The 27,525-nt window shown below is 45.6% G+C and overlaps 1 protein-coding gene across 1 annotated transcript in view; it reads right to left on the reverse strand.

Annotated features, from left to right (window-relative positions):
• Positions 1-9,445: 9,445 nt before the first annotated feature.
• Positions 9,446-27,525, reverse strand: part of TMTC1 (transmembrane O-mannosyltransferase targeting cadherins 1) — a gene marked incomplete at both ends in the record, with an annotated part of 148,431 nt that continues 130,351 nt past the window's right edge. Inside the window, 8 exons of the mRNA XM_084278677.1 lie at positions 9,446-9,586; positions 10,321-10,398; positions 11,245-11,367; positions 11,725-11,862; positions 12,289-12,433; positions 13,168-13,303; positions 18,162-18,264; positions 22,065-22,173. Coding sequence (XP_084134803.1) covers positions 9,446-9,586; positions 10,321-10,398; positions 11,245-11,367; positions 11,725-11,862; positions 12,289-12,433; positions 13,168-13,303; positions 18,162-18,264; positions 22,065-22,173 — 973 coding nt within the window. The remainder of the gene's footprint in view (positions 9,587-10,320; positions 10,399-11,244; positions 11,368-11,724; positions 11,863-12,288; positions 12,434-13,167; positions 13,304-18,161; positions 18,265-22,064; positions 22,174-27,525) is intronic.

Genomic DNA, 27,525 nt, shown 5'->3' on the forward strand with positions numbered 1-27,525 from the left:
TGCCATCTCTCCTCCTCCTCTGCCTTCTTGTCCTTCATGCTCCTACCTGCATACATTTTGAAGCCGCTGCACCTGCAGGGACTGGGTTTGGAGAGAAGGAGGTGGCAAATACCATTTGCAAGCATGCAACATGCAAATAGGTGGTGCTTGTCTAAATAGAACCACAGCCTGCTCAGTTGCTCATAAAGCATCATCCTACAGCTATCAGTCTGTGATTTTCCTTACATGCAAGTAAACTTACCTCTGTAGGAGAGACATCCACCCTTCTCATCCCTGCAGTCTCTTTCTACACCATAAAACTGAGCAAGTCCTCTGCTGGTGCATAGCACCAAAGATCTGCAGCTGCAGTAGCTCACACCTTTTAGAGATCTCACCTTGGCTATTAGATCAGCTCATTTCCCCCCAATTTGGGAGAAGAGTCAGCCTAGGAAGCTAGGCAAGAAGGACTTTAGTCTAACTTCCACTCCAGAGGGGCTAGGGTTTGATGACTTGAGGAAGAAAGAGATGCTCCTGCCTCTCCTCTGGGGCACACAAACCTGTCAGTGCTGATCTCTAGGCACCAACTCGAGAGAAGAATCCCAGCAGCAGAGCATCCTCTGAGCTCCTCAGGTGAACGCAACAAATTCCACACACTTCAGGCCTATACAGAAGACAAACAAGAGTGTTTTGCTGTGAGACAACACTCCATATGCTCAGATGCATCACCTCAGGCTCTTCTGGTAGGTAGGGAATTAACAGGACGAATCCTAGGTGTCACAGCTTTCCTAGCTTCAGCATGAGCTCCAAGCTGAAGGCAATTATATAGAGATAAATGAAAACACACAGAAATAATATTCTTGATAAGAAGCTGATGTGTGCAAAGCTGAGGTCTCCTGTGAGGTACTTTCATGATGTGTGTGCAGAGTCATAAAAAAAGCAAATTTATATTTCATCCAGCAGCCTAATTATTCTTGATGAAATGCAAGTGGGACTTACAAAATTAAGTAACAAGTGCAACAGGTTAGATGCCACCAGACTTTATTCAAAGTTTATTATTTTAATGCTTCCATACCTGAAGTGCCCAAGTCATCATGAAACTGAACTGCCCAGCATTGGCCTTGGTCTGAAATACACTGCAAGGAGTCGGAGCTTTCTCATGTGGCTTTTGGCACCAATTCTGCCTTAGGAATATGGAAAATAAGCACAGGCAAAGTTTGATGTCCAGCTAGGAATGCCTAGGTCCGGTCAAGATCTGAATGCTTCCTCAAACCGTGTGCAGTTTGAGGTAAACTTCTGGCAAACCCATTTACATTCTCCAGGAAAACCCCCTTCAGCCCTGACCCAGCAGGAAGCAACGCACATGTTGACAGGCCTGCCAGCCACACGCTGGGTGCAGGAGGAAGGGGTGTGCTGCTCTCCAGGCTCAGCTCCAAAACCTGATCTGCACAGCAAAGATCACACAGGAGGGGTTATCTCAAAATGTGTGGGACACAAAAGGAACCAATTGCAGCTCCTCAGACTGGAGGTCTGCTACTCAAGGCTGGGAGGTTTCAGGAAAGGAGTAGTCATGGAGCTTCTGGCTTCTTTGCTGAGGACAGCAGCTCTTCCTCCACTGGCTTAAGCTACTTCCTTAACCTTCCCATCAGGCTGGCATTAGAAAACCCACCAGTCTTTCACACCACCCTATCCAAGTGGCAGTGAACTGAGGAGCCCTCACCTTTCTCATCTACCGAGGCAGCCAACCACCCCAAAGACAGCAGCAGCAAGTGGGACTCATCCCACAAGGCTGCAGGGATCCTTGCACAACTCCTGCAAGCACTCCTGGCTGTCAATGGCTAATTGAGCTCCTTGCCACCCCATTCAGCCCAGCCTCTTCCTTTTTATTTTTTTTTCCCTTTAATAGCATGTTACCGCGTTCCCAGGACACTCTCTGGCCTCAAAACACTTGGGGAACACTGCAGAAAGCTCAGTCACAAATTCATGCACAATTTTCTAAGCCATTGACCTGGACCAAGCTCTCCCTAGCCCTTGCTGCTCACTAACTCTCCCGTATCTCCCCATATCCAATTATCTCCCAATAAACACCACTGCGGTGATTATTGTTAAAGCAGCAAGCCTACTAGCGAAGTAGAAAATAGACAGACTTCATTAGGGAGTTAAATGATGGAGAAAACACCATTCCCTTAGGTGGGGAGAGAATTAGCGTTGACAACTGCAGAAGAACCAGCATGGTGTTGGAGCAGGGTGGGAGGGATGTGAGTTAGGTGGCTACTCCATCTCATGCCCCAGATGGGCAGATCTTTTTATTACCATTTCCTTCTCTTACCTACAAGCATCCCTAGGAAAGAAATCTTTACATGGGTGGGGGAGCAGGCTAGATAGGGAATTATAAATACATTAGCCACTGTAGTAGCATAAGTAAGAAAGGTTTGAGAACATTGCCCTCCTAGAGGCTTTTCTGACCTGTCTGCCTCAGGGTAGCCAGTTAGCAGACTGAGAAGGACCAAGCAATTTTTCTTTGTTGTGCAGACAAGGCACCTCACCACAGCTGATTGGCTTGCATGAGGAACCACTTATTTGCCACAGCAGCTGTGACAAGCAGCACCTAGAAGGAGGGGGTACAAAAGAATTCCAGTCCCAGCAGAGCTAAGCAAGGGCAGCCCAAAATCACTCACCTGGGGCAAGCACACCAAGATCCTGCACGGTTTATGAAAACTGACTGGCTATATTCGCCTGTTTGGTACTCGTGGTTTAACCCCAGACAGCATCTCAGCCCCACGCAGCCGCTCACTCACTCCCCTACAGCAAGATGGGGGAATCAGAAGAGTGAAAGTGAGAAAATTCATGGACTGAGATAAAGACAGGTAAGGCAAAAGCCGTACAGACAAGCAAAGCAAAACAAGGAATTCATTCCCCACTTCCCATGGGAAGTTCAACCATCACCAGGACAGCAGGGCTCCATCATGCATCCCAGTGACTCAGGAAGAACACCATCGCTGCAGACAAACATCTCCCCTTCATTCTTCCCCCCGCTTCAATATGCTGGGCATGACGTCATATGGTACGGAATATCCCTGTGGTCAGTTGGGGTCAGCTGTCCTGGCTGTGTTGCCTCCCATCTTCTTGCGGGCATCTCCAGCCATCTCACTGGTGAGGTGGGGAGCTGAAAAGTTCTTGGCTCTGTGTGAGCACTGAACAGCAGTAAGGAAAACATCCCCTTGTTACCAACACTGTTTCCAGCACAAATCCAAACACATCCCTATGAATAAAATTAACCAGCAGATAATACCAGCTTTTCATCTGTGAAGCAGTACACAGGATTTACTGAGAGGCTGAAGTAGCTGCTCTAAGGATGAGAATTATGTGACCTTTTTTACAAGGAGAGCTACTACTCACATACTGCAAGAGCAACTAAAGCACAGAGCTGACTTTTCTTCTGGGGCCAGGGACTGCAGAGCCCCCCAGGCGCTGCAGTGCTTCCAGGCACATGGACCCCCAGGGTCTCCCACAGCATAGCAGCCATCTCCACCCCACCTCAGAGCTGCTGAGCAGCCAGGGGGGCAGCACAGCCTGGAGGAGGTGAGCACTGCCCAGTCTGTCCCCTCTTGCCATGTCACTGCCAGTCCCAGCTGGCAGTGGGAAGACCCCTCTCCTGGGATAATAACAATGCCAAAGGCCAAATATATCTGTGGGCAATGGAGGGAAGCAAGACCACCGTGCTGTAGCTTCTGTTCTACTGAAAGGGCAAAAACCTGCACACTGCTCCATGGAGCAGGATCCAGGCTATGACCTGGACGTACATCTTCCATCTCCAACACTACAGCTGAGGACCTGGGCAGAGGGGCACTGGGGAGCAAGCTCCATTAAGAAGCCCAGCACTGTTGGGATCCAGGAGAACTTCAGGGTGTATGGGCTGACTTCAAAGTAAGCATGCAATTCCCTTTCATGCTACAGAGCGTTTTGCACACACCAAGATGGCAGAAAACACTATGGCTTGTATTTGCTTTTCCAGATCCATTTCAGTGGAGGTGTTTATCACCATCATGACCCAAAGTGAACCCAAGCCCTGGGAGCACACAGGAGCATCTAGGACTGTCTGCCAGGGAGAAAAAATTTAGAACAAAATTAGTTTCTTTTTAATTTCTTCTGTTTTTCTCATTGCACTCTGTAGGCTTGACGCATTCATGACCAATGTATAAAGCCTGACATGAAGACCTTATGTCAGTGTAACGTCCAATCATCAAGACCCTGTAACCACCAGCCCTCATCCTTTCTCATGCTTGGGCTCCAAAAAACACCGGCTCCAATATTTTTATACAGCCAGACTCCAATAAATGTGCTGCATAGTGCTCCTACATGACTGATAACTGGGACTTCTTGGGCAGTAAAATGTAAATCAAGTGGAGTAAGAAACTTTGGCCCTTCCACCTCCAGAAGAACTTGTTCATGGTTGGTCGTGAGGATCAGACTGACTCTACAGCCAAGAGAACAAAACCAGACATGACACTTACTTTTCTTACTTTTTATATAAAATAGACATTTACATACATTTTCTTTTGCAGACTTTGAGCATAACTCCTTTATGTGAAATCTAGCCATAAATCCCACAGTGAAAAAAGCAAAGACTTTGCAAATTCCTGTACCACTGACACACACCCATCTGCTACTAAGTGTGATTTGTTTTTTTAAAGATTTATAATCTATGGGCTGTTTTCTTGTTTGGCTTTTTTTGCTTGTTTTTATAAGATATGCACAACTGACTAAAAAGAAAAAGAAAAAACATCCAGAAATCAGACCCATAAGAACAAGAGGCAATGCAAACAACTCCCGCATGAGGAACACGCAGTGTGACATCCACTTCAGGCAAAGATTGCAACATTAATACAGTTTAGAAGCCGTAACTTTTACAGGGGAAATTACTGGGGGTATTTTCTGGAAGAAGAGAGTTCCAGCAAGTCATTACAAACATGGCAATGAACTTTTGCACAAAGCCACTGAGTTTACCTGAAGCAACTTTGCCACGCTGAAATGCTAGTGAATGCAAAGCCCTTTTTTCTTTTTTCCCTTTTTCTTTGCTGCTGGGTTTAAATGTACATGAAAACAAAAAAAGGTGCGTTTTGAAATTGTGAAGTTACTGCAGGAGACTGAAGGTTGGGGAAAGAAAACTCTAAGGGCTAATATTTTTTTTTTTCCAAAGATTGCACACAATTGCATATATGAAAGATAGAAATAGAGCACTTGGTCAAATTCATCACATACGGACTGAGGACACTTAAGCATATACCAACTGTTTCAATGAGCTGGAGGACAAGAGGGAGCAAAAGATCATACAACTATATTCCAAATGGTATAATTAGTGAAATTAGAATGACAATCATCTTCCTTTACCAAATGTTGTCCACTATATTTAGCCTGATTTCCTGTAACTGTTGAAAAGCCTTCCTAGTTTTTAGATATTTTAGGGGTGTCCAGTGTCCCCTGAAAGTTAGGCTCTTTATTTTGGATTGTTTTGACTTAAAACACCCATGTGCATGTGTCACACCCCTCCCTGTCCTCGTGAATATCTCTGGAATGAAGGCAGTTTGCACTTACTGTTTGGACAAAACAAGTTGCCTGCACATCTGTAGGACAATCTAGTCCAACCAGTCCATGAGAGAGAGAAAGTGCCCCCCCACTGCATCATTTATCCCAGGGGATGGAAAAGGAATGTAAGCAAAGAGTGCTGGACTTTAAATAAACAATAAACCAAAATCTATCAGCTGAAAATATTATTCATGGGAAAAGGAACAAGCGACACAATTGTGATGTTTTTCATTTAGGATTAAGATGCACAGCGAGTACATGAGAGTCCTATCTAACCAGCTTTCCATTAATTCTCTGCTCTAATATTGGTGAGCGCTGAGGTTTAGCCAACGCAACTTGCAGAGGGAGTGAACTCTCCCCCACTGCGCAGAGCTTCAGCCATTTATTACTTTGTAATCTCTGCTAATCATGCTGAGCACTGGAGTTGGCAGAAAAGAATGTATTTATAATTCATTATTTTAGAAGCTATGCGAGCTAGAGAAATAGGACACTTCCTATGATTAATTAGGATAATATCCAGTTTATCACGAGGCAAGTCACTCTATTTATCTTCCACAATCGCATTCCCTTTCGGTGGAGGTAACCCTTTTCATATCATACTCCATTCTTCTTCTTCTTTGCCTGCAATAAACCTTTCACAAGATTAATGTCCTGCACAAACATGGCATTTCAGCACGGATGCCGGCGAGCCAAGGAGTCAGCCGCAAACTTCACAAGGCTTTAGCTGCTTTGGCAGCTCAGGGTTTGAACTGTCGTCCAAACACGCTGCCAGTTTGCAGACCCTCATCCTGCAGAGACGGGGTGTAAAGTGCTGGCAGGGGAAAGCAAGGTTCATTACCGAGTCCCTCCTCTCTTTGTAGCTACCATAAACCCACCTCCTCCTCTCTTTGTAGCTACCATAAAAGCCACCTTATATGCCTTTCGGCATATAAACTTAATGCAGTTCAACCAGGATTAAACTCTGCGGGTACATTACCCGCCTAATTCAGGCGGGCGTATGAACATACGCCGTGACTTCCCACCAAACCGCCTCCCTCACTGGGAGAACGGTCTCATCTTTCTATGTTATTCTGCAAGTAAGACAGCGGTGCAAAAATCGTAATCGATCCTTCTCCAGGACCTGGGAGGGGGGCACCCAAATCTATACTATACTTTTACCTCGTGGTCTTAGGAAGTCAAGATGGCTTTGATCAGGTTCTAGGAGAAGAACAATTTCTACCAGATCTCTCAGGAAAGCCAAAGCAAATTTAAGTTAAAAACACAAAATCACATCTTTCCCCTCACAAAGCATTGGTATAAAAAAATACAGCTTCTTCTATATTTGCAAAAATACGTTTCATTGGCCACAATTTAAAGACACGCTGCTGCGCGGCTTGTAGAATATAAAGTCTTTATTTAATATATCTTTATGAGGCAAAATTTATAGCTGATACATGTTTTTAAATGAGACGTATCTCACTCCACCCCTAACCACCACGCTTCAGGTAGCATGCTCTGCCACTGTCTGCTATGCAGGGGCCTTCCCGCAGCACTGCTGCCAAGGGCTGCACCAAACACTGCTCTGCCAGCCCCCAAACTCCCTGCAGCAGCCAGCCTGGGCACATGGGGCTTTGGTGAAAGTGCCCTGAAGGCAGGCTCACCCTGAGAGGAGGCAGAGAGCTTTATGGTTCAGGTATCTCCGAATACCCTGCCACCTGGTAATGAACCACCAACAACTTTGCCATGCACCGAGTGCTCTCAGAGGCCAGAGGCTTTGGTTTCCCCATCCCAGGGGACTCTGCTGGTGCAACCCCACCTCCTCCTGGCCATCCTGGCAGCACCAGGGCTGTGCAAAGCTACTCCATGCATGGCCTCCAGCATAGAACCTGCACTGGGGACCCGCAGAAACATCAGGTCAGCAAGTTCATGGCCATGAAAGTCTTGTGAAAAGACCAGGGTTGCTGACGCAGCAATATAACAAACCTGCCCTCAGCCCCAGAAAGCAAGGTAGGCTGCTTGGGCTGGGGGTGAGAAGGGAAAATCTACCAGCAAAAGACTTGTTTTGGTCCCAGCTGCTGCCTTAGGAAGCTGAAGACACACAGAAATGTGTGTCATCACCTTCTGCTTCCAATGGTCTCCCCCTCCCACCTCCGCCTAGGTGTTGGCTCTGGCCAGTCTCCTTGGCCAGTGGAGACTAGTGCCTCCCAAGTCCAGCCTTACCATGGCTCTAGCAGGTCCACAAGCCCTGGCAGGGCAGACATCTGCACCAGTTTGGATTATCTCTGAGCTCCAAATGCAGTTGGATTTATGTTCATCATCTGTCAGTAATCTGACCACCAGTAGTGGCTGAGATTTTGAATGAAGCCAGTGGAGCCACCAACACCCAGCTGTCCCATCACACTGAGCAAATTTGGAGCTTGACAAGGTGTCATGGCCAGCACCAACTAAACCTAGGTGCCGCAATTTCTGTGGCAGTTTTCTGCTGCTAGAGGGACAAACTGATGACTTACCCTGATGTCCAAACCCAAAGGCGGTGGCACCAAGCACGATCCTGCCACTGCTCTCTCTGAACTGGTATGAACCCTGGTGGAAGCAGCAGAAGTGCTGTTACTGTGGTGGCAGTTTGGTCCAATGTGCTCTGCAGCCATTTGTTTTGGAAACATCCTTGATGCTTGGTGGTGCTGCCTTTTTCTAACTGCAGACAATAAAAGTCACACCAAGCCATGTGGCCAGCTGTGAAGGATACTGTTCATTTCATATAAAACAGAGAAAATATATTAACTATTTGATTATTATAAGTTAAATAAATAAAGCTCAAAAATAAAAGCCCCAATTCTGAAGAGAATTTGGTTTCCCACTTCAGTATTTAAAAATATAGATTTATGACTGACTTATGATAGGTCATTTTCTGCATCTTTTGGGGGAGGGGGTGAGAACACTTTGACAAAGTGTTTTGTCAGCGTTATCACCATGATAAGTGGGCTCTGTCCCTGCACACCCATGAAAAAGCCTCCTTAGTACCTTTTCAACCTATGAAATCTTCCCTAATCTCTGTGTGGCTTTACTTTTCCTCCTTTGGGGTTTTTTTTACTGGGGACTGGACAGGAGGACAAGCAATCCTTGAGTTTCCCATCGCCTTTGGATGATTTCGGTCTTTTCGAAGCAATGATTATTTGGTCTGGAGAGAAGGGGCAAAGGGTAAAGCCATATGATATTTGACAATACTGACATTATGAACCTGAATTATTACAAAATAACTATCATCTTATTAGTAAAACATTCAGCTGAGGTTTTCCCACAAAGGATCTTTGTCCTACTTGTAGAATCATCCTTCTAGGGTGATATTCAGACACTGTTTTCCCTTTCTTTAGAATAATTTACAAGTCACATTTAGAGCTGTACAAGTGGCCATCATTTCGTAAGTATTAACCTTCTGAAACCTTTTTATGTGACCATTATGGCCTTCTTTCCTGGCTCAGAATGACCTGGCAGCACTTGCAATGTAGCTCATCAGTGGTACATTATGTGAACGAGCTAAGCCTGTGCTGAGTAACAGGAAGTGTTACATCACCCCTGCTGCAGTGGACAAGTGGTTTGTCTCCATGGTTTCCCCATGATAACCAAGATATTGAAGGTTCGTGTCCCACCCGCACTCCCGGCATGATTAAAATGGGTTCTGCCTAAATATTACTCTTGATTAAAAGAAGGTTTTCATTCATTCTCCAGCATGTCCTACAGGATCCAAGTGTCTCCTGTAACTTTGGTCAAACATAAGCATGCATTCAAAATTTGCTTTCTGTAATTCTGAGTCCTATCAAAGTTTCTTCAGCACCACCTTGAGCAATAGGCTTCCAGCATACTCTTCTCCAAGGGGCATGAGTTTCTTTCCACTGATAACTGAATGCTATGTTTGATCTTTCTCCTGGACTTCCTGAAACCGTTTCTCCAAGCGATCCAATTTGGCCAGATTCTCCTTCAGCAGCTTGCTGTTTGGAACCAGCTGTAAGGCTTTCTCATAGTAGCCACGGGCCATGACGTAGCTCCCCTACAGAGAAAATGAGTGACAGATCATTCGTATTCCCTCACACAGAAATTTCATTATTTGGAACGGTGAAGACTGTACTACAAAGGAAAAGGTCTATAAAACTTGGTATTGTTAGGTAACTGGAATAATACATCTTCATTATGAAATGGATCACCAAGTGCTGTTAGCCCACATTTGATCAAACACACACGGCAAGAAGTAGACACATATTCTTCCCTTATGTCATACCATAAGAGTTAATTTTACTCAGCAGCAGGATAGCTTGAGGATATCACACAATGTGACTCCTTAAGACCCAAATCATAATGATAAGCTAAAGTATTCAAGAAGATAAGCAACCACAGGACGGGCTATTTCCATAATTTCATGCCAGTGTTCTGCATCTTTATTAAATTAATTAGGTAGAGAGGAATCTTAGAAGTCAACTCATGGTGACATTTTTTTAAGGCAGGTCAACAATTGAAGCAGGAAAACTTTAGAGATGGGCACTTTGTTCCTTGCAGCCTGTCCTCTTAAAATATGGTATTTACATTAGTTCATACGTATTCCCAAGCAACCTGTTTGGGAAATTCCATTTGCGGTGGCAGATTTACCTCCTTTTTGGATAAAATGCACTGTGGACACTCACTGTTTGTGAACCTGCAGCTCTTGGCAGTCCAAAACAAATTTAGTTTTCTGCCCTACGTAAGTGGTCTCTGTGGTTAACAGCTGAAGGAAGAGCAAAATCGACATACCTTGATGTGCTCAATGCCTCCCATATTCATCCAGGCCTGTGCTTGGTCTGGGTTGAGCTCCACAGCCCGTTTATAGCTCTACATAAATATGAAACATTTTTAGGTTAAGAGTCTGAGTCTTCAAAAAAAAAAAGCAGTGCTGGAGGGGAAAGAGAATTAAGTTTCCTCTCCCTCTGAATCCACTTCAACTGTAATTTCGAATTCTTCTCAGATATAATGCATGAGCTGAATTTCAGTTTCTTTACAGATTAACTGCTTAGCTCATCTTAATGGTCTTCCCTGTCCACGGTGCCACATGAAGAGTCACACCAACCCCTGTATCACCAGGGTCTCCTACACTTCAGGGTCATTGTCCTGGCTAGGTGCCTGCCACTCACAAGCCGTGTGATGCTCCTTATCTGCAAGGCTTTAATTTGAAGCTGGCAGTGGATCATGGTACAGCCACCTGTGTGGAAATTTCAAAAGGATCTGAGGGCAGTGCTGTCCTGCCCCACTGCTTCTGCCACTGTGCTTAGAAGCAGAAGCAACACAGGGACCTTCTGAACTCTGCCAAACAGCACCAAATTTACGGTGTCACAACAGGAAAGGACTCAAATCAGAATTAGACATCTCTATGGATATTGAGAATATCTTTATATTGAATATTGATGATATCCTGAGCTATTATTGAACACTAACATAATTTCTAAGCTATTGAGCTTCCTGCTCCACAGGATAAGCCAATCTCTCAGCTATTGGGCAATAATATAACAACATGGTGGATTCTTAGGGGATCTTGAGGTTTGATCTGAATCACCTGGAATTGGAACCAGCAAGAGGGGTTGGACGGACCAAGGGTCTGGGCAGCAGGCTAGATGTAGATGTAGTGAGCTAACTCTATCTTTTAACAAATAAAACTATCCACAGGACTGAGACCAATCATACCTCAAAAGCCTTGTCAAGGAGATTCTGTTCTCTTAGCTGGTTTCCTTTAGTGAAAAAGAGCTCTGATATGACTTTTGGATCCTTTGGGTTTAGCTGAAGAGCTTTTTCTATAGCTTCAAGTGCCTGCAAAAAAAAGTAAGAGGGCATTGTGCTACTCTGTTCTGCGCCTTTCCACTTCTCATGCTCTCCTCAGCACATCTTCCCTCCCAGCATAAAAGACATCTTCCTCCTTCCCTTGTTTGCCCCCCACTGTTAACACATGTAGAAACACATTTTTTAGATGCCTGGGACTGATGGGCAGTGGGGCTGGCAGCAGCAAGAGCAGTAAGTGGTAAGAAGACCACACTGCTTAGCTTCATTTCCAGTACTCAGATAAACAGGTTTTAGTGAAAAAATACATCTACTGAATATGCATTACGGCATGTGACGTAAAGACAGAGTGTGAGCCTTCAGGAAAAGAGTACCCTGTGGCCATGGTACCTTCGAATAATGCTCCTGCTTGCTGTAGATGGCTGACAGAAGGCGGTAACACTCCAGGCACTCCACATCCTCGTTGAGTATATGGTTTGTAATCTTTTCGGCTTCCTTTGTTCTCCCCATCATTGCTAAAACTTGAGCCTATGGAGCCATGTTATAAAGGGTTATGATCTTTAAAAAACTCATCCCTCTTTAATCCATGATGCTACACCCAGCAGCTGGTGCTGGGCTCCTGCTTCTGCTGCTGATGGTGTTAAGAGATACTTTGAGGAAAGGCAGAAGGACTAACCCTGACTAGCAAGCAAGGAGTAGGTCAGATTTTCTCTCTGTTGAGTCCTGCACATCTGAAAGGGGAGTGACCGAGACTTAGGTCTGAGGTTGGGGTGGGTGAGGAGGAACAAGGAGATTGGGATGGATGAGAAGGAAACAAGGAGGACAGGATAGATGGTCACTGGTTAGCTGGCATGGAGGTAGAACCGAGCTCTGAACCTTGGGAAAATTCCCACGACACAGCCATCCCGCTCCAGTGCTGTGGCCCTGCCCTAGCCGAGCTCGCCCCACACTCACCAGCGCCAGTCGGATCTCTTTGTTTGAAGGCTGCAGTGATGCCGCTTCTCTGTAAATGTGCAACGCTTCTTCATACCGCCCCGTGTTGTAATACAGAGCCCCCAGTGGGGACAGGATTTCAGCCTTACGGGATACCTTCAGTGCCCTGGAATTTGGGAAGAAGAGATGCTTCCAGGTGGTGTGAGGATCAAAACTGAAGACTGAGGTGTGGCTTGTGCTGGGACGGAGCAGCGAAGCTCTGCACTCTGCATGGTACATTCATCCCACTCTGGAGAGCACAAATTTAATGTCCTGGGGAGGGATGAATGTGCCCGCAGCAGCAAACCCTGAGAAAGAGAGAGGGCCACCTCCAAAGTGCACATGAGCAGCAGCAGGGATGGGGATGGCTGATGGTGACAGAGCCCAGGCAATCTAAGCACAAATCAGGATGCTAAAGAGGACACACACAAAAAGAGATGGTTCACCCTGCTACACACCAGGAGTTCAGAGCCTGCCTACTGGCCAGGACTTGGCAAGTTCCTGATGGTGCCAAGGTTTTGGTGCTGGGCTGTGCAGCAATTGTGGATGTTATTGGCGATAACAACCTGCCCATCCCACCAAGAAACCTCTGGTTTTGTTGTTAGAGCATCCTCCAGCCAAAAGCAAGCAGTGTGTCCTTCCCGGGGGCTTGAGAACTCAACACCTCCTGAGTCTGTGCTGCCTCTTCAGCCATCCCCCAGAAGAGCCAAATAAGCAAAGGTAAATCTGGTTTCAAAAAGATGAAGAAGAAATGGGGGAAACCCCATACATGCACTGACAGTCATGTATCAGAGGTGCCTTAGAGAAACAAGCTGTATAGGGGGACAAAGGCAATCACTGTGTCCCATCCCAAATTCTTACCGTTTGTACCACACTTCGGCCTCTTTGTTCTGCCCCAAGGACCGGTGAAGCCTGCCCAGGTTCACCATGGCCACATGGTGAGCGGGGCTCAGGTGGATGGCCTGCCTGTAGTGGGACACGGCTTGCTCAGGAGCCCCTGGAGAGGAGAACCACCATTAAAAACTGCTGCCTCGGAAAAATCCCCTCACAAACTCAGCACACAGTAATGGTCTTGGAATTCTTTCAGCTATTGCTCTGTGCGTGGGAATCATTTTAAGATAGAAATCCTACCTCAGCCTTTCTAAAGATAAAAAAACCTGCTGTCCAAATTAAGATTTAAGCTCCAGTATTCAGAGATAATTCTGATAAATAGTTGGGTTGTGCAAATCGAGGGTACTTTCACCAGAAGCAGACTGCTGACTGAAAGTGCCCTCTTGTCACGCTGCAAGGGGAATGCCCCCCACCATGCTAAGGACAGAGCCCACTCCAGAGAGGGGGCTGGGGAGCGTGTCCCACCCTCCTGTAGGAGCATCCTTCCATCCTGGCCCACCAGAGCTGCAAATACTTTCCTCTCTTCCCAGAGACTATTCCCCCCACCTCTGTTGCTCAGCCTCCCTGTGTTGCTCAGCAGGACTAGGAGTAGCTGCCATTGACCAGGGCAATAAATGCCAGAGCAGAGGTGCCCAGAAGCCTCTTTTGGAGTACACAGGCACCACCTCTGTGTTGCAGAGGAGCCATTGGGTGGCACTGCTTTGCTACCAGTGCAAGGTCCTGCAGTCCATGACATCACCGGGCACCACAACAGAACACCACCACCCTGCAAAGAAGAAAGGTTCCACACCACTACCCCAAAAACCTAACGTTCTATTTCTAACAGTGTTATTTTTATTTAGCTAAATAACAGAGTTCCTCAAGAAGGATCTTGCAGTGCTTTCCTCAGGTGGCCCGCCCACTACCTACTAAATAAATTAATGGGGCACAGTACAGAGTTACAGCATTTCAGCAATTTTTAACCCCAGTACTCGTTTAGCTGGTTAGCACATGCTAGACCAAATAATCTCCTGATGAAAACTGATACTCTCAGACCTTTGTCCACCAACAAAGCCTTTGAGTATTGGCATTTTTCTTTAAGCCAAATCACTTCACAGTGTATTTAATTCCATTTGTAGCTGGAAGGCAGAACTTGAAAACAGCCTGTGCATAGTAGGGCACTGAAGATATGCTGCTGTGGGAATTTTGTTTTTCAGTGCTTTTCAGATCTAGCTTGGTTTTCCTGAGACTATGCAAGGCAAAACTAACACTGACAGTTCTCGGTGTTTCCTTTACAGGACAGAGGGGACATGTCTGTAGGAAGATTTAGGAGCACTTAAGGTTCCTCCAAGGCCAACAACTTATCTTTCAGGACAGGACTTTTTCAAAACATCCAGCAGCAGCCTTGGTCTTCTCCCACTGCTGAGTGCACAGATGTTTTTGAAAATTAGATTTACAGAACATCCTGGGGAAGAGTTGGGTGTGCACCTCAGTTCGTAAAGTCAGACAGTGTGTCCCCTGCTCAAGACAACAGTGTAATGAGCATCATTAAGGGATGCTGACACCCTGAATCACAGGATCATAGAATCATAGAATGGCATGGGTTGGAAGGGACCCCAAGGATCATAGAGGTCCAACCCCCCTGCCACAGGCAGGGACACCAACCTCCAGGCCTGGATCTACACAAGGTTGCCCAGGGCACCATCCAACCTGGCCTTGAACAACCCCAGGGACCGGGCATCCACCACCTCTCTGGGCAGCCTGTTTCAGCACCTCACCACACTCTCTGTAAAAAACTTCCCCCTAATATCTAATCTAAACCTTCCTTCCTTTAGTTTTAATCCATTCCCCCTTGTCCTGTCAGTGTCTACCCTCTTAAAAAGTTGATTCCCCTCCTGTTTGTATGTTCCCTTCAGGTACTGAAAGGCTGCAATAAGATCCCCCCCGCAGCCTTCTCTTCTCTAGGCTGAACAAGTCCAGCTCCCCCAGCCTCTCTTTGTAAGGGAGGTGCTCCAGCCCTCTTATCATCTTTGTGGCCTCTTCTGAACCCTCTCCAACAGCTCTACATCTTTCTTGTATTGCTGGCCCCAGACCTGGACACAGCACTCCAGATGGGGCCTCATGAGAGCAGAGTAGAGAGGGACAATCACCTCCCTGTCCCTGCTGGCCACCCCTCTTCTGATGGAGCCCAGGATACCATTGGCCTTGCAAGCTGCAAGAGCACACTGCTGGCTCATGTTAAGTTTTCATCTACCGGAATCCCCAAGTCCTTCTCAGCAGGGCTACTCTCAAGGAGCTCTTCTCCCAGTCTGTATCTGTGTCTGGGATTCTTCCAGCCCAAGTGCAACACCTTACACTTTGCAATGTTGAACCTCATTAGGTTCACCCGGGCTCACCTTTCCAGCCTGTCAAGATCCCTCAGGATGGCTTCCTTTCTTTCTATTGTGTCAACCACACCACTCAGCTTGGTGTCATCCACAAACATGCTGAGGGTGCTCTCAATTCCATCATCCATGTCATTGATAAAGATGTTAAAGAGCACCAGTCCCAAGACAGACCCCTGAGGGACCCCACTTGTCACCAGCCTCCACCTGGACATAGACCCACTGACCACCACCCTTTGTCTACGTTCTGTCAACCAGTTTCTTATCCACTGGATGGTCCACCCACCAAATCCACATCTCTCCAATTAAAAGATAAGGATGTGGTGGGGGACTGTGTCGAAGGCCTTGCACAAGTCCAGGTAGATGACATCGGCTGCCTTCCCTTTATCTACCGATGCTGTCACTCCATCATAGAAGGTCACCAGGTTGGTGAGGCACGACCTTCCCTTGGTGAAGCCGTGCTGGCTGTCCTGGATCACCTGCTCATCCCTCATGTGCTTCAACATCATCCAGGAGGATCTGATCATTCCATAATCTTCCCAGGCACAGAGGTGAGGCTCACCGGCCTGTAATTCCCTGGGTCTTCCTTGCTCCCTTTCTTATAAATGGGAGTGACGTGACCTTTTTTCCAGTCCCCAGGGACCTCTCCTGACAGCCACGACTTTTCAAATATGATGGAGAGCGGCTTGGCAACCACATCAGCAGCTCCTTCAGGACCCTGGGACGCATGTCATCCGGCCCCATAGACTTGTAGACATTCAGCCTCACGAGGCGGACTCAGACTTGCTCTGCCCTTACAGTGTGTGTGTGGGAGGGATGATTCACTCCCCCAGTTCCCACTTAGAGGTCCAGGGATGCAAGGTTCTGGGACTTGTGACTTATGAAAATCCTGGCTGCCAGAGAAGACCGAGGCAAAGAACTCGTTCAGTACCTCAGCCTTCTCCACACCAGTTGCAGCCAATTCTCCATTCTCACTTACCAAAGGGGATATGCTCTCTTTGGCCTGTCTCTTCTGGCCAACATTCCTCTAAAATCCCTTCTTGTGTTTAAAATCCCTCGCCAAGTTCAGTTCCATCTGCACCTTGGCTTTCCTGATCCCATCTCTGCAAGTCCGAACAGCAACGCTGTATTCTTTCCAGGCAACACACCCTTGTTTCCAGAGCTTGTATTTGCCTTTCTTTTCCCTGTTTGGCCAGCAGGTGCTTGCCTAGCCATGCTGGTCTCCTGCCTTTCCTGCCCACTTTGTTATTCAGAGGGACAGAGAGCTCCTGAGCTCTCAGAAAGTCATCCTTAAAGACTAGCCAACTTTCCTCAACATTTCTGTCTCTAAGGGCCACCTCCCAGGAGATCTTGGCCAACAAGTCCTTAAACAGCCTGAAGTTTGCTCTCCTAAAGTTCAGGGTCCTGATCCCAGGATCCTGAGTCTCTATGACCATTGCAGAGCTGTCTAGAGCTATGGCTTCCTGGAGCTGACACTTGCTGGAGGCTTGTTGCCCATAATCCTGCAAGTTAATTGCAGTAGTGCTTCGCAGCATCTCCCTGTGCCAGGCACAGGCTTTGCTACCAGCCACTTCCTTCACACCTCGTCATTTCGCTGGGAGGGTTATTTACACATCGTGTCTCAAGTATCAGAAGTCTCAACCTCTGTTGCTATCTCCATGATGTCTTTTTTATTACAAATACTCATTTTGGTTTCCTATCTATTTCACACTGGTACTTCAGAAGAGTGATGGCTCAAAGGTAGGACAGCCAGCTGCAGACTGATGGACACCATTGTCCTTTCTTCCCAAGTACCATCGAAGCCAGGCACAGTGCAAAAGTGCAGAATGGGTAGCAACCACACACTTTAAGCTTGCAATATTTCATCACTGGGTCTCAGCTCCATTCTGGAGGGACTGGAGTGAGACAGAAGTTTGGTTTCACTAGTCACGTGTCAAACTTGGCCTTGCTTATAAAGCTGCCAATAAAAGGTAGCAATTACAGTGGCATTTTTTTTCTTGTTATGTTGAAGTGCCTGAGTTCAGGGAAGTTGGATGGGAAACAGCCCCGGGAAAGAAAGGCTTTGGATGTCATTATGGACCTCTTGAGAAATCAGTTCACCCCATAGGATCTTAGGTTTGCTTTCACAGATGACTGTGGTTTAAAAGCTGTGTTTGTTTTTATAGCGGTTGCACTCAACCTTTACAGTCAAAGAGCTGCTTTGTCACTAATTAGAGCTGCAAGTACTCCAAAGACCATAATGATCCACTGGTGTGCCTGGGATTTGGTTTGATCTGGCCACGCTTTCCTGCAGAAATGGCACTATTATGAGGGTGCTGCCCACCTCAAAAAGAAGAGGACAGTTGCCTGCACAAAGACAGGGAGAAACACTGAAGGAAATAACTGGGCTGAATGCTACTGCTGCACAGTGACTGCATTGACTACAAATTCCAGTACACTGTGCCATCCCAGCAGCATGAAGACATCTATTTCCAAGCTACAGTGGAGACACATCCATTGCTTTGGAAGCTTTGGCACCCTTTTACTGCTGCGTAAAACAAATCAAAGCAAATAAGGCAGCAAATAAGACAGAGGGAAAATCCCTTGCTCCTTCTTACTTACCAGTATCAACCAAGAAAACACCATAGTTGTTATGCAGATCAGAGCTCTCTGGACAATTCTCTATGCCAGTCTTATATACTTCCTCTGCTTCCTTAAGCCGTTCCTTAAAAGAGACAGAAATTTCTTAGCCATGACGGAAAGGGTATCAGCACCATTGCTGCGCATCTGCATTTGTGACAACTCCCTTGCTGCAGGAGGAGCTCGGGGGCCCAGCGCACCCCACCTTCTGTGAGCCCATAGTTTTACCCCACAGCATGGGTGTGATATAGCTGCCATCTGGTATCCCAGAAAAATAATCAGAGAGATTTTCCCGTTACACATTTGCAATTGGAGCTACCTGTGAAACAAAAATAAGAGCTGGAAAAGGTGCCTGCTGTGCAAGCAGCAAGCCCCATCTGGGCACGCACCCAGCCAAGAAACGCACAGCGATGAGGGGTTGTGTTGGTTCCACTAAGAAATATCTGTCATCTGGGAGCTGACATATTTTAATTTATTTGTTTAATGAGCATCTTTCTGGCTAACTGTTTCCCTCTGGAGCTCCACTGTTCATTTTCTAAGCTGCAGGGAACAAAAGCTTGGTGTGTGTGTGATGGCTGGAGGACAGCAAGCTCATGCAGGAGGATGAGGGATGCTGGAGGAGAATGGGGAGCAATGAAAGAGTAGGGAAAATCTGACAGATTCAGATTAAAACCAGGTGTCATCAATGCAAGAGATGCAGCTCACTAGGATCTATGGCACATGCCACCATGCTGAATCCCAGATACACTGAGACCTTTACATTTTGCATAGATTTCATGGAGGTTTGTTGGTGCTAAGCATTTCTAGAGAATACCGGTCTGTTCTTCAGGATCATCCTGCCTATGGAAAGCATCCCACTGGCTGGGCTCTGCCTAGCCTGAGCCTGGTCCTGAAACACAAATAAGGTGCCTCATTTGGATCAAAAAGCAACTTAATAAGGTTTCCAATTCCCTCTAGTCACCTGGTGTGTGCCCACTGCCTGCATACTCACTAGCACCAGTTATAATGGTCTTCCTAACCTCAAAGCCTTGTTCTTGGGTTCATGGACCCAGATCTATGGAAGGAGGCTGTGCACAGCACAGTGAAGAGGGGTGTCAGGCAAGACCCCAGCACCAAAGAATCCCTACCACAACAACCCCCACAGCTTCCTGACCATGCTCCCAAGTGAAATCAGATGCTTCTGTCTCTGCTGAGGAAAGCCTGGAGCTAGCAAGGCAGAACTCCTGCTTGGGAGCTAAACCCACATTGAAATGAGAGGTGGGTCCATTCTCAGCCGTGGAGTCTCCTTAAGTCCTGCAAATCCCAAGTGCATTAGAGTTAATCCTGGGGAAGCAGCTACAGGAGTAGAGTGGAAATGGCAAAAAATCTTGTTTGATTTCCCCTACCATAGAAAATAATACCCTGTGACTGAGTTATGACATCAAGCAAAAAGAACAGTAAGGGCAAGCATTTAGTAACGGTAGAAGCAAGCCAAACTCTTTCATACAATGTGGTGGGGCTTTTTCCCACATCAGCTCTGGCTTCAAAGTCAGCTATCAACGAGAGAAAAGGGCGATTACACTGAGTTACCAGCTATGTCCCCGGCACACAAGACATTCCTCTCAGTAGCATTTTTTACAGTTGTTGGAAGAAAGGACCCCTAAGCCCCATTTTGGATTTATTGTCTTCATGAATGGAGGCAATGCTGGCACTATTTCACTGACCTGCATTCACCCCTTCTTAGCCTCAGTGCAAAGCTGGAGGAGCAGGAGTTTGTCATGGGCACGGTCACGTCATCTGAGTTTATTCTGATGTGCCACTTCTGGCCCCTTCTATCATGTCCCAGTGAGAGGGAACTGGTTTGTGCTCCCTTCCTCAAAGCTCCACAGTGATACTGTCCATGCAGCCCACTGCGTACTGCCTGGCATCACAGACAGCCCTACAGCTCTGAGACAGACTCCGGGTCAGAAGTAGACAGAAAAACAGGTTTGTAGCTTTTAGCCACAAAGGAAAAGCCCAAACTGAAAAATTAGGTCACTTCACCATCCTTTGGGCTGAAGATGCCAAAACTTAGGCCTGTACACCTCCAGGAAGTGCACAGAGTTAGGGTGTGATTCTGCAGCCTGGAGCCACAGGCAGCAGCACGTGTTTGTAGGACAGACCCTGCTGTGGTGACAAGAGCTGTACAACCAGGTAGTCATCTGCTGTGGCTGCACATGAGAAGGTGTTAAAAGCCTGCAGGAAATTGCTATTTTCTGAGGAAATAATATTTAACTTTTTTTCCTACCACTTACTCAGGTCACAAGAGGATGAACAATCTATACGTAAAAGCAGATAAATTATTGCTGGACTTAGTAATGGCATTTGCTTTGGGCAGAAGGCCTTGGAACTCTGTAGTAGTGTTATTGCTCTGTTGACCTTACAATCAATGGTTCTAATTAATAATTTCAAATAACATTAAAACCAGGTATTACAGCAGAGGATTCATTTCCTATACTTGCAGGAGACTCTTCATTGATGGGCTTATTCAAAACACAGAGTTCCCATTCAATAAAGTCCTTCTTTTAATTCATGCATTATTTTTCTAGGTGTCTGCAGCTGATACTGATAATATTCAAATATTTTAAAGTCACTTAAAAGGGAAAATAAAATAGCACATCTTTCAGTAACCTACATATATCATCGGTGAATTTTGCAGTCTGCTTGCATTATTAAATAAGTCTAAACCAGAACAAGACCTTTGTTTATACTTTTGCTGACATGTATCCACTTCCCTTACAGAGAAAAGATTTGACTAACCAGATTAGTGGAAAACAGTGAAAAATTAGATTCCTTATTTTTATTTGGCAACCTTTTACACAAGCTTTAGCAGTCTATGCAATGGAACAGTTAGATGTGAAATTTAGGGAAGAAAAAACCCAGTTTTTAGAAGGTTGCAGCTCTGCAGTTACAAGGACCACACCATCTACCCTCACAGACTTGGGTCACAGTTGTGGTCACAGTCCATGGGAGCACAGCATCCCTAATCTGCTGCTGCAGGCATGGAGAAAAGCGGGGCTTGGTGGTTCGGGTATGGGCACTCACGCTTCAGGGTTTCTTCTGAACTTAAGCATTTTGTACCTCAAATTCCCTTTTCCTCTGTGGGGACGACATTTCACCTCACAGGGACTGTGTAGAAATAAATTACCTAGCTGCAGAGAGTATGGAGAGCCCCGAGTAATGAGCATGAGGAACAAGCCTGAGTGGAAATGAACAATCCTGCCTCCTAGGCCATGCACATTAAGCAAGGCCTGGGGACACACAGTGAACAACAAGGCTAAATAAAATAGCTAAATAAACCAGCTGCTCATTAAGAGCAACACAAAGCTAGTGAGCTTTCCCACCCCCTGCATGTGATCAGCTACCATGGTAATTAAGGGCCATATCCTGATGTGCAAGGGGCAGAATTCAGGCTGCAAAGGCCACCTGGTTTCTGACATTTCCTAGCTCTGGAGTGATTTATTATGAAATCTCAAGGTTATCTGCATAGGGGGGTGTGTGTCTGAGGGGGCAATGCTCACTTATTCTGCTGTCACAACATTCAAGGTGCGATGGATTAAGACTTTGCCATAGAGGTGGGGAGCTGCAGAGAGGATATTTACTCACAGCTTCAACAGTAATTTAATTCAGAGCCGGATCACGTGGGTGTAATTACTGACTGCAAAAGAGTTGCCTCCTATCCTGAAAAAGTCATCTCTAAAGCAGCCCAAGATCTCACTGCAGACAGGGACAGACCCATGCCTGCCACCACATGCGTGAGGCAAGGGTACTCCCAAGAAATGCAATGCACTGGAGGTTCTGCAGCTGCCACAGCAGCACATCCACATGCAGGAGGCAGGAGAGCTCAAGTGACTGACTGCCTGTTACCTGTTCTGCTAGCAGCGAGGCCAAGCTTGAGTAAGCATCTGCAAACTCTGGACCGTACTTAATGGAGTCCTGCAGTAAGATTACAGCTTCTTCCTTCTTCCCTTGGGACCTGCATCCAGTGAAGGAGGGGAAAAAAAGAAAGAAGAGTTCCTGTAAGTGCATGTTTAGGTCATCCTACTGATTAAACTACACTACAGAGACATGAAAGCCCTTGCTTGACCTTTCCAGCAGAGACTAAATGATTCACTCGCACCTCCTCTCCATAGTGTGCATACCAGCATCTCCTCAGCCCATCACTGTTTCCATCTGTTATTCTCCGGAGTTAGGAGGACATAGGCTTTAAGGAACCTGCTCTTCGGTCTACTATTCTGATGACTGTCATACTGAGCAATATGCAATGATGACAGTTCACTGTCACATCCCCAAAATACTGCATTCCTCAACGCCGCACACTGAAGAGCAAAAAGTACTTTATTTTGGCTATCAGGCCACATGCTCTATCTACTGAGTCATAACCACTAGATTTCGTAAACTTCTTCAGCCCTGCTCTACATGTCCTCTTAGTATTTATCTTTATAGCAAATACATAAAATTCTGCCCCATTCATGCCATCAGAAATTAAAGACATATGAAGGACAAGGCAGCAAAAGCATCCCTGGGCATGAAGTACTGCACAAGATCCTCCCCGTGATGAGAAGTCACATACCATACGGGAAGGGATGCTGTTGGGGTAATGTTGGGAGTTGCTGTCAGCTTCTAGAGGTCTGGCCTCAGTCATGTCACTGAGCCACTGAGTGACCTGGAAACAGGACATTTGCCAGGAACCCTGGTATGGGTAGGTTGGAGACACCAAAATATTTGCATTTCCTAAAAAACCACAAACACACAACCCTGGAGTCTTTGTATGTTCCTATACAATGAGTGCTGTTCTATATCCACTTAGGACTTAGTTAAAATTGTACTTTGAAATTAAAATATTGTTAAGTTAAATCTGCCTGGGATCTCTAAATAATTCCTTAGCAAACTGATCATGAGGCTAGAGGAGTCTTTTCTTCAGATCCTAATGATTACAAAGGGACAGTTGAGAGATGGCAACGTTGACGAGAGTTTTTTTTCCCCAGCATTACTCTGCACTTATTGCCATGGAAAACAGAAAAGGTTTCCTGAACAAAAATCTAGGGATGTTTATTTATTTGAGCTACAATTTGTCCGCTATCACTCTGTATTTCTTTCCTTGGTAAAAGGAGTCTGTTTCCTGAACAAACATCTAAGGATGTTTAGCTGGACTTGAACAACATTTCCCTTGTGTTGGGTGTACAAAGAATACAAATAGCAGGGCTTATAAAAAGAAACAAAGGGCTCTGTGACACAGAAGATATGTGAACACCTTGCTGCTTTGGCCTTAGATTTCATCCAAGTGACATGGTCAAGTTACCAGATCTTGTTTACAAAATTTCAGTTGATAATACATGTGGCTTTGCAGATTTTTTTCCCTTTCTGTTTGGGTAACTGGAAGGATATTCTGCTTGTGCACTAAGTTAAGTAAAACCAGTTGCGCTAGTCTTTTTCTTCTTCCAGTGGTGTTCCATATAAATTACAAGAATGAAGCAAAACCAAATAAAGAACCACTTTTCTCCTACACTAATTAAAGACTAGCTAGCTTGTCTATTCATAAAACTTTTCGATCCCTTGGCTGGAGTTTCACGATACAGTTTTGTAAATCAAAACCAGATGACTGCTTTATAAAGGTATTGCTGTTTGGCAAAAAAAATGTAGGAAATGCCAGCTACAGAAATAAAAGGATTAAGTGATCCACTCTGCAGCAGTAAAAGTTTCCATTAACCACAAGCATGTACTCTGAACATAGGGCAGCCCTCTTAATTACTCTTTTTTTTTCCCCAATTTTTTTTTTTTCTTTTTGATCCAAGAACAATATTTGTCTCCTGAAAGTAGGGGTAGAGAGGGAAAGATTATGGTATCTTTTTATGTGACAGACTGAATTACATGAACAAAAGCAGATCCCATAGTTTCTCAGAGGGCTCAGGCCTGTAAGATACCAAGCGCTCTGGCCAAGCACTTAAATGTGTACTTAACTTTTATGTATGCAAGTTGCAAATTAATTACTGGCTGAAGTGCTTTCCTGGATCAAGGCCAATGCTTTGCAGGATTGAGGCCATTGTTTATATAAATCTTGTGCAATTTGAGAGAGCACAGAGCTTTGGAAGAACAGTCCAATACACTAATTTACCATAAACTGGGGAACTGGAGCAGGATAAGCTAGGCAATAGATACTTTCGATGACAGGGAGAGGAACAAATTCACCTGACATAAGGAGTCTAATATCACTTAATCCAATTTTTCTCCAAATACCTTGCCTTACAATGCCCTCTTCTGATTCCCTCTACCACCTGAATCTCCAGCAGGATCAAGCCAAGAGCAAGGAAAAGCTTTTTCCCCTGGCAGCATCTCTTAGGTGCCTATGGTGGTTTGACCCTGGCTGGAGGCCAGATGTCTACCAAAGCTGCTCTACCACTCTCTTTTTCAGCTGGACTGGGGAGAAAATATATATTTTATATATTTTCGAGATAAGGACAGGGAGAGATGATTATGCAATCAATGTCACTGGCAAAACAGACTCAACAGACTAAAAAGAAAAAATAGCATATGACTTATTACACTACACACACAGAGAATGAAACTAGAGTCTGGGTAATGAGAAGTGCGACCAGATCTTAAAGCACCTCCCCCCACCCCTCCCTTCTTAGCAGACTTCACTTTAGTCCTGATTTCTCTCCTTTCCTCCCCCACTCAGGTGTCACAAGGGGAGAGGGAAATGGGGGTTTTGGTGAATTCCTCACAAGTTGTTTTCCTTTCTAGCAGGATGGGGGGGAAGGGTGTGTGTGTGTGTGCATTGCTCATGCCCTTCCCCTGCTCCAGAGTGGGGTCCCACCCATGGGAGACAGTTCTCCACCAGTTTCTCCAATGTGAGCCCTTTCCCACAGGGCTTCAGCTCCTCACCAGCTGCCCCAGCGTGGGTCACTTCTATGGGGTGCCAAGCTCTCAGGCCCAGGCTGCTCCAGCCTGGTTCCCCATGGAGTCACAAGCCCCCCAGCAAACCTGCTCCATCATGGGCCTCTCTCTGTCCATCTCCACGGGCTGCAGGTCTTGCCAGGAGCTTGCTCCAGTGCAGGTCAGAGTGTTGTCCATATGTCTGCACCTGCTTTAGCGTGGGGCCTCTCCATGGGCTGCACATAGGACTTTTTAATGCTGAAGATTTATGTTGTGAAGTTAGTTTGACTGCACTAGAGCCAGAAACACAGAATGCTGCAAGGGGTGCACAATGCTCTGAACATCTTGTTTCACACCATAACTCAGACTCTGCCTGTTTGAAAGGAAGCCTCTAGGCCTGCACTCCTTTGCCATCCATCTGTAATATGTGGATGATACAAAAGTGGGGGTGCAAGCAATATGCCGCAAGGCAGAGTTGCTTTCAGATGGATCAGGTCTGACGGGAACCTCATGAGGTTCAACAATAGCGAACGCAAGTCCTGTGCCTGGAATGGGATACCTCGTACACAAACATAGGATGGGTGATGTTCATCTGGAAAGCAGCTCTGTAGAAAAGGCCCTGGGGTCCTATGACTGTGGTCCAGCAATGTACATGGCAAAGGTGGCCAGCAGCAGGTCCAGGGAAGTGATCTTTCGCCTTTATATGATACTTGTGAAACCACATCTGGAACAATGTCTGTCCAGTGTTGGGGCACCCCAGTGCAAGAAAGACATGGACATACTGGAAGAAGCCCAATGGGACCACGAACAAGGTCAGTGCTGGAGCATCTGTCACATGAGGAGAGGCTGAACAAGCCAAGTCTGTGCAGCCTGCAGCCAGGGGTGACTTTGTTGCTATCCGTGGCCACTTGGCTGGAGGCTACAGAGAAGCCAGAGCCACAATCTTCTTAGAGGTGCATGGTGACAGGGTGAAAAGCAATGGACTTTTCAAGTAGGAACATAGGAAATTCTGATTAGATACATGGAGAAATATTTTTCACCATGAAAGTAGTCAAACACTAGAACAGGTTGCTCAGAGGGATTGTGGCATCTCTGTCCTTGGAGGTGTTCAAGATTTGGCTGGGAACTGCCAAAGCAACTTGACTTAATTAGACCTGCTTTGAGCAGTGGGATTGACCAAATATCTTTAGAGGTCCGTTCCAACATAAAGTATTCCTTGAATTTATTGTAAACTCAACACTGTCAGAGGTTTTGTTTTTTTTTTTTTTCTACAGAGGCTGAAATGTGTATGTGATGTTGATGTGTGACTTCAGCACTTTGTGCAACAGAGTACCCTAACCAGAGACCATCCAGAAAGCCAGCAGCAGTACCACAGAATGTTACTGCTCAGCTTGCTTCTTTGAACGTAAGGGACAAAGTGTTTTGCTTTCCGCCAGACCTTAAATCTCAATACACATAGTATCCATCTGAAGTTTTTCTGCATCTTCAGACAGTTACGCAAGCCTGTGTCAGCACGTTAACGTATACCCAGAAGCCTGTACTGGAGTGGGCAGATAACCTTCTTTCCTCTCATCAGATGCATTTGCTAAACTTGGCCTAAATCACAGCAACAACCACAAAGGACACCTCGTGTGTTACTCTACAATCAGAAGAAACTCAGTTCTTTGAATAAACTCAAGATTTCAGTAGACATTGTTTCCAGGCATTTTACTTTCCCCTTAAAAATGCAGCCATAACACTCTTGAAACACCTAAGAGGTATGAGACTTTTCTTCATTAGAAATAGTGTACTGAATATTGGACTCTGCTTTAGGTATAGATACAGCACAGCAAATAAAATGTTCTCTCTAATTCTTCCTGCACCAGAAAGCTGAGATAAATATTTACTTCAAACATTCATGATATTTTATTTCTTGTCTCTTTACAGAATATCCCACAGGCTATAAATCTGTGAGGTATGCCCAGTTTTTCAAGCTGTAGCTCAATAAAAATTAATCTATATAGAGGAGTTAAATATTTATATATTGGGAAACTTCAAAATAAAACACAAGAAAGCTGCATCAGGCTGCTCTGCGTCACTGTTCATGGGCCATGAAAGCAGAGATTTCTCACTTTTAGGTAGGACATCTTTTGGGTCTATTTTAACTAAGAAATCTGTCAGCATTGTTTAATTATCTACTTTCCAATATTTATATTAGGCAAGACAATAATGACATACAACTTTATTTTAGGATATGTAAACAAACCCAAATGCTTATTCAGCCAGTACCCTGCAATGCTTCCTGAGAACATTCTTCTTCTGTCACATATCTGTCTTCACTATGTGCAAACAGAAAATGGAAACATCCTTTTTCATCTAGGGCTTCAACAAGAAAAAAACCCTAAAAATTCCACCCTGTAGTCCTCAGATCAGATTTTTACTCAAGCTTAAATAACAAGCAATGGATGCCTGA

Source organism: Gallinula chloropus (assembly GCF_964237585.1).
Source record: "Gallinula chloropus genome assembly, chromosome: 1".
Classification (NCBI taxonomy): Eukaryota; Metazoa; Chordata; class Aves; order Gruiformes; family Rallidae; genus Gallinula; species Gallinula chloropus.